The sequence below is a fragment of the Molothrus ater genome, chromosome 1, assembly GCF_012460135.2.
Source record: "Molothrus ater isolate BHLD 08-10-18 breed brown headed cowbird chromosome 1, BPBGC_Mater_1.1, whole genome shotgun sequence".
In the NCBI taxonomy this organism is placed as follows: domain Eukaryota; kingdom Metazoa; phylum Chordata; class Aves; order Passeriformes; family Icteridae; genus Molothrus; species Molothrus ater.
Genome location: NC_050478.2, coordinates 27,659,832 through 27,667,992, shown reverse-complemented (window position 1 = coordinate 27,667,992; position 8,161 = coordinate 27,659,832). Strand labels below are relative to the sequence as shown.

Here is an 8,161-nt window from a genome sequence, read left to right as displayed (position 1 = left end):
AGTTATTAAAATCAGTTTCCAACATTTTTCTGGCAGGGATGAAGATAGGACTGCATTTCAATTCAGCCAATTTGTCTCAATTTCCACCCCAGCTTTTACTTATAGTAAAAGTACTGGTTATTATTTTTCAGTGCAAATGTCTAAATTCCCATGTTTCCATTTTGAAGTAAATAACCAAGAGACAGATTATCAACACTGACTGTAGACTTCTGGTGACGTACTTTGGAGCTAGCTAAAAGTATGGCTTATGTATTTATACTTTAACATTAAATTTTTGAGGAGCTTAGGAAAGATATGGAGATAGTCCTTTAAAGCTCAACAGAGTTATGCATCAAATGAAAGCAAACAGTATCTTTCAATGTCTGAACTGTTTTTCTCACTCGGGTGTTTGAGAGCCAAGTAATGCATTTTCACACAAAACCTGAACAGCAGATAACCACCCTTGTCTTCTCCCACACCTGTACAGTCCTGGGCTGTCAGAGAGCTTAGACTCACAGCAAATGGACAAATGTGCTACCATGGACTGAAAGAAAATATGATTATATAAAGATTCAAATATTTTGCACAACTGAGGCCATATCTGTTGATTTCAGATCGTGCAGGCTGAAAGGCCAAGGCGCGTCCAGGCCAATTCATCTCAGTAGGTATCTCCCCCTGTCGTTACTCCCCTTTGTGTAACCCCTATGTAAAACTTCATTCTCTTACCTTTTTCTGCAAGTTACTAGTTCTGTCCTTTGAAGTTCAGAGGTCTTTCAGCCTGTTCCACTGGACACCCTGCCCCTTCTTCAGATCCTGATGAGGACTAAGCTCTGAGAACTATGGTTTTCTGGGTTAGCCTGAAGAAATGAAAAACATTCCCTTTGTTTTCACCTACCCTGTGATCCTTCACGTTGCTGCACAGAGAACAGTCCCTAAGGTCTTGCATGGCAAAACTCTGCTTCTGTCTTTCCTAAATCTGTCTCTTCCACTGCAGTGAAGACAAAATCATATCCCCCCCTCCTCTCTGAGATGGCTCCAGTGTTTGATCTGCACCAAATGAACGAATGCTGAATTTATTTCATGTTCATTTACATGATAGCTGCATTTGTTAAAATGGGATCTAGTGTTATTAAACTCTTGTAGAGTAATTGTGATTGAAATCTGTCCATGAGCTACTCACATTTGAACCTCATAAACCAGGAAAGAATTAATAAAAGATATTGATTAAGCACAGGCCTGTTCTTTTTAAAATATCTGAAAATATAATTTACACAGAGAGGATAAAATTGGGCATGGAGACTACTTACAATCTGATTTAACACTCAATGCAAAAAGTAAAAGTACAGCAGAGTAGGAAAAAAAGTGAATTTTTTCAGCTGAAGATAATTTACTTCTCTAGAGTATGATAAACTTCACTGAAGGGACTTCAGTCAGTGTTGTTTTAAACCCAATAGTGAGATATTTTTTTCATTGCAATCTGTGAAGCTATCAGGCTATAAATATACCTCTGAGTTTCTTGTACATTCCCATTTAGTGACCTGCACAGACTAAGAAGCAAAGGTAAATTGGAAAACAAAATTAGGACTATAGGAAGAAAAGTTATTTTAGATGTTTATTACTCACTTGAAGGTCTAATGACACAGAAAGAAGTTATTTTATTTTGTTAGAATGGAAAGAATGGCATGAGGGAATTAGACCTGGGTAAGATGGCCTAATCAAGACAAAAGCTTGACATTCATTAAAAGACAATGATCACATGAACATGGAGAAGGTTTACATAAGGAAAAGTATAATGCAGCAAGAAACCGATTAAAAATCACAATACAAATGTAAAAGTAATTACTTCTGAAAATGTACCATACATATCAAAAAATTCTTGCCTCTACCTACTCCTCAGAAACATTTAATCAGTGATCAGAAGAAATTTCAGAACTCCTTTAGTAGAACATATTTATCTAACTTTTAAGAATCAAAGCTCTTGCTCAGAAATACCAAAATATGTCTGAGTTATAACTATCCTTTAAGGATAACACTGTTTTGCAGAGTAAAACATAAAATTGCCCTATTTGCTTAGTAAATGCTACATGTGATGAATAACCCATCAACTTTCTATAATGTGTTCAAAAAGCTTTCAGAATTTTATTGGTAAAGTACTCAGTTCTGATAATTCAGCTTTTAATGTAATCAAGAATATCACCAGGAGTTACTTAATTAATTCCCCAGTGCACCATGAATTTAATTTTCAATGACTTTATTGAGAACTTTTTTTTCTTAATTTTACAATGAGAAACTATAACCACTGTTACACAACTTGCAAATATTTCAAACGAGACAGGAATCTCCTATTTTTTTGATTTTTTCTGTTCCAAATTCAGCTCCTGAGATGGATTTTCTGCTTCTGCTTCATTTTCTTCTTCCTGTAAAAGAAAATGAAAACCTGAACATTAATCAATTTATTGAAAAAGTATACTTTTTCTGCTTATGCAGATGTATGGAATTCAGTACAGTCTTTTGCCAGCTTTTGCCTGACTAATGAGCATAAAAATAAGCAGAAAGTCCTTTATTCAAGTGATTGATTTTGCTCAAGTGTTGAAATAAAAATGATACAAAATTTAAACAAATCTAATTGCCTACATTTATAGCAGAAAAAAATTTAATGAGTAAATATTTTGCTGACCATTTTACTGGATAGTTACATAAAGAAATTATTAAATCACACACGGATGACAATATATTCAAACGCCTACAGCAGAAAGTATTACACACCCTTCTTCCTTTGTTCTTGACCAGAGGTTCCCACTAAATAACTTTTGAATGCAAGAACTTTCATCATTGTACTAAAAATTACTTTTGAAAAGCATCTGCCATTGAAAAATGTTTCATTTTTTTGCGACCAGATATGTTTACTTCACCATTTGATAAAAGACAATAAATTTAACTTCAGAGACACTTTATGTGCTGCAGCATCGTATTTTTGTCCCATCTAGCATATTTTCTTGACAGGTCTGCCAATTTTCCAATTACTTGTACCACCATATGTTATCTGAAGATCAGTCAGGTCTAAAATAGGAAACATGAGCATGTCAGGCAGCAGCATGCTTACAATATTCTACAGCTTCAGCTCCAAGAGTAAGGCTCATAATTCACTATGGGTTCCTCTGGATCTCACTGAAAAAATGAAGTGACATCATAATGCCTGTTTCCATAGGAATGGATCCTATTTTGTGTCCAGTACAAAATCATGACCTCCAAAGTATAAATTATGGAAGAGTGAGAAAACTGTTTTACAAGGCAACTTGCAACTCATCACATCATGAACAGTCCTTATCACAATTTCAGAGTATAACCAGTTTTCTAGTTTGCATTTTAATTCAATTTACAGAGAATCTTCCACATTCTAATAACACCAAAAAGAAATGAACAGACATTTTGGAATGAAGAAGCATCCTGGCTGCTGTAACAGTACTCATCACAAGCCAACAGCTGAGAAAAAGGAAACACCAGGGACATTTAGTGGGACCCTGTAACCTGAGGTGTATTTTCCTGATTTAAAAGAACATTTTCATTCTTGTAGGAAAATAACTTTATCCTTTTGCATCCTAACCCTTCTTTCACCATCAAAGCATGCTTTGTAATGATAACTATAACATTTAGAGGTAGAAAATATATAGGAAGATTACATGGGCAGCACAAAATAGAATAGCAGTAGAAATGGATAATTAAATGTGATCATTTAAAAATGTGATCTCGTAACATGTTATGCCCAACTGTAATAAAATGGGGAAGTGAGTAAAAGTAGCAGATACTCCAAGCCATCATGCTTCTGAATCCTCCCTCTTCTGAGCATAGCCTAGGCACTGAGAAATATTTACATAACTGACCACTAAAAGTTTTTTTTCTTCTCTTTCTGGGCTGTCATCTCTTCAGTTACCTTTAAAACATGTAGTGCTCCCTGTGGCTCTTTTCATTTAGCTGAGAAAACAAGTCTGTGCACGTGTGTGAAACCAAACACTGAAGATTTGTTGAAATTAGAAGTGTAGAATATATTAAAGAGAGTGCAATGTATAATATACATACAGAGGTCAAACTCCAAATGACAAACAGGGCAGAATTAGAAACAACAAAGGAGTAAGGTGTTAGCAAGCTTACTTCCTAATTCTCTCAAAAGAGAATTGTGGAATAGAAAAAACACTCACAGAAACTTTTGCCTGCTATGGAAAACCAGCCAGGTTATTTAATGAAGAACATGTTACTAAAAGAACAGCAATCTGCATGTTTCTGAAGGTCCCTACCTACAGCAGTTGTACTCCAGCTGCCTCAGAGCCAACAAATCCACCTTCCTAGCACTCAACTTGACATTGATGTCCTGACTTGTCCTCTCTCATACAGGAATATAAACCCTACACTATCATTCCTTCCCAGAACTCTTCAGATATTGCTTTGGGCTTCCTCTCCTAATTGATGGAGCACACAGAAATTTCAGAGACAATAGGGCCATGCCTTCACTGAGGACTACAAGAGAGTTAAAGCACATTAGGCTCAATACTGAATATTGGTTTCCTGACTTTTTTGATGGCAAAAAAGTTTTTTATCCAATGAATGAGGTTTTTTTAGAGAATCTCCTGCCTTTGTGTAAATTTGAAATGTTTAATTCTGTGCTCAAAAGGTCATGCTTACACTCTGGCAGAATTCCCAGGTTACAGAGCAGCTGCAGTGATCAGTGTATTCTGAGATGCAGAAATAATGGCTCTTGGTGATGGCAGCTCCAGGATTTGCTTGGGTTGAATACTCCAGATGGAAACATCAACTTTGGGATATTTTGCAGAACTAATACTTTTCCTTTGTTGATTTCCTGTTGCTTCAAGCAAGTAAAACATATTCAAACAGGTAAAATCTACAGCAGAACATAAATTTGACTTATGTGGGCAGATTCCAATGCACAAGTCATCCAGATGCCTGGCTGATTTTTTAAATTTATTGGGTTTTTTTGCATTTTTATGCCTGAAAACTGTCTGACTAGCATTGCACTGAACCAGGCTACACATAAAACATCATAATTTTGTACAAGGGTTTTCCAAGAACAGAAACACACCTCATTTGGAGGCAAAAGTTTGGTATCTCTGAACACAAGTGATTGCTGTGCAAAGCTCAGAGTAATGATGTTTGATCTTTCTCATAGCATGAACTAGCAAGGGGAGAAAACTTTTCCTTTATTAGACATGCCCTGAGCCAGGTAAGTTCCCAGGCTGTGCACTGCCACATGAACAACAGTGCCAGCACAAACAAGGTGGAAGAAAGGATTTTTGGGGAACACTGGAAGGTATGAACCACCAGTTTTGGCATTCATGCAGCTTTCTGCCAGAAAAGAAGTGAGGCCTCAGAATGCCAATGTCAGAACAATTTGGGATATGAACCTCTACAAATTATAAGAAGTGTTCTATTACTGCCAGTATGCTTGGGGAAGATCTGAACTGAAAATTTAGAGCACACATTAACCATACCACAAGATATGAAAACCCACTATTATTTCAGTTTGCTGACAACGCAAGATTTCTATGAAATGCTTGATCTATTTTTTAGTAGCCCAAGAGGCAGCCCGATGATTGCACAAAGAATAATGAAATGGCTGGAGTTTCCAATGTCATTAATAATGTTTGAATTTTCATCTACATAGCCTATATAGCCTAATTATCAAGAAATTATGCAAAACAGATTGCAGATTAAATATATTTAATATATTTGTTTTAGTAATTACCACCTATCATTATCATTATAATGCTTTTAATTCTGATGAATAACAAAGGAAAACCTTTTATTTTTATGTTATCTGTTGAAAACCAATCCATGATGGCAGTGTGCAAAGTTTCTATTACCAGCAGCTACACAGCAGACAAAATACTGAATTCTTGTTTATGCTCACAGAAATTCAGTTCACATTATTTTTATTAATACCTCACATCTCTTTTTATATTATTATTTATTTTTCTTCCAGCCACCTATGACTCTTACAGCTAGTGCTTTCTGCTTTAAAAATCCTAAAATCAAAGTAGCTTTTCTTAGCAGATGTCACAAGTCAAACTTTTAAAGTAGTTCTTGCCATCGGATGCCAAAAATCAAACTTGTTTCAGTATCATTTGTGACTACAGAAAACCAAATACTCAAATATCATAATAGTGCATACACTCACCAAAAAGATGCCTCTGCACAGATCTGATGACTGGAATAGCCAAGGGATGTGAATCCCTCAAGACTGTACTACTACTCCTACTGAAAGAGTGGACTCAACAGCCCAAAGATTATTTTAATATTGAAATGAATGAAGTTTACTAGTCTGGAATTGATGTTATTACAGACTTATAAAACCAACAGGGATAAGGAAAAGTTCAAAGAGCATTACAAAGTGCTGCTAAACACAACATCATGAACTGAAATGCCAGCTCAGGAACTCCTCAAGCCACTGGACACCTCATCTGCATCCTGATAACACTGATGGAGAGATGGACCTTCCACATTAGTTCTCCTACATCCTTTGCCCTGGCATCCCATCCTTGTTTTCTCTGATGGAAACAAGGCACTGGATTAAAGGGTCCTTTGGGTGCTCTGTAGGTATTTTCAAATGTCCTATGAACATCTCTTCTTTTTTAGTCTATACTTGGTAGCTGAGCATTTAAGAGGCACAGCAACAGAATGGGACCAGGAATTTAGAAACGAGACCCTAAAATCTGCCACATAATTAAATGTTTGATTTATTGAAGTATTAATCACTCAAAAAGGTGACAAAAACTAAAGGTAAGAGTCTGATTTTTAAATTCTATTTCTAAAGTTTTGAGCTGACAGTTGAGAAAGACTGTGATACAATTTCATCTCCTTTGAAAGCATTTTTAAGGCCAACCACATTATTCTCTGAACAAAGAATAATGGATCTGAGACAGAAAGTTAATTTTGTAGTAATTATTCCAGAATATTCCCCTGTAGACAAATTCTGGAATGAAAAAAGAAAAGAAAGAAAAAAAATCTAGAAATAGGGGTTTGAGTATCCTTTCGATTTTACCCTCTCCAACCAATTTCCTTCAAAATGCCTGAGAATTTATTTTTCCTCCATTATTTAACAAAATGAAATCTGGAAAATGACAGTGAATTAGACAATTCTTAACTCTACAGGAAATCTGACACTCTTCTGCAAATAGAACAGATCACACCTTAATTAACTGTGCTAGGGCATGCATCAATTCCCAGTTCTGTTCATTGCACCAACACCTGTAATATCTGGAGTTGCATTACAATGTTGACTATTTTGCCAACTGTAATCAGTATTCTAAACTTAATAAACACCTATACATTACAGGACTATGTAAAGAATCATCTGAATAATAAGAAAGTATGCAAAACACAAAAATGCCTTGCTATAGGAGGAATGACTAAAGAGTTGTCTCTGCTAGCACATAATCGAGAAATAGCATCTCAAAAGCACTCAGGGCCAAATTCTGATACCAGTACTTTCTAAAATATCTTAACCCAAAAGACCTGTAATATAACTAACAGACTAAATTATTAAGGATGCCCAGCTGGCATTTAATCTCTTGCCTCACAGAATCTAGCTAGGAAAACACCACTTGGAACTAGGTAAAAATACTTTAAATACTCTTAAAAATAGATCAGGAAAGAAAGAAATTTATTAAATACTAGAGCTTCTGTTTGTGTATGCAAAAGTCTAGCTTCCAAAGTCACAGGCCAAATTTGGAAGAAAATGAGTGTCAGGGAAAAACTGGGAGCTAAGACAGTGTCTCTGTTAAATCGTCAAAAGGAAAGCATCCAGCAGTAAAATTCAAAAGTTACTTTAATTCCAAAGCCTATGTTATCTTCTTCAATAGTATTACTGACAACCCTTGTAATGAACAGTGGTGCAAAAAAGAGTACAAATGGAACAGTTCTTTACCAATGGATATTAGTAGCAAATATAAATTTCTTGTGATAGATGACAGTTTTCTGTAACCACAGCTCAGCAGTGATAAGGCAGCTGTTTGCTTCCCAAGAAAAGGAGACCCTTGCTACATGGATCATTTTCATAGTGACAGCCTTGACAAGTTTGACATTTGCTTCATGAAGAATTCTAAAGCAGCCATCAAGAAAATGCCCCCTTTGGGACCACTGGATATCTGACAGTTGTACCTTTTAATGCACA

General features: G+C 35.8%; 1 protein-coding gene across 3 annotated transcripts in view; it reads right to left on the bottom strand.

Moving 5' to 3' along the window:
• Positions 1-1,578: 1,578 nt before the first annotated feature.
• PHF14 (PHD finger protein 14) overlaps positions 1,579-8,161 on the bottom strand; it is a 162,248-nt gene continuing 155,665 nt past the window's right edge. For all 3 annotated transcript variants that reach the window (XM_036402062.2, XM_036402071.2, XM_054514684.1), the window contains one exon: positions 1,579-2,396. In XM_036402062.2, coding sequence (XP_036257955.1) covers positions 2,322-2,396 — 75 coding nt within the window. In that variant the 3' untranslated portion in view covers positions 1,579-2,321. The remainder of the gene's footprint in view (positions 2,397-8,161) is intronic.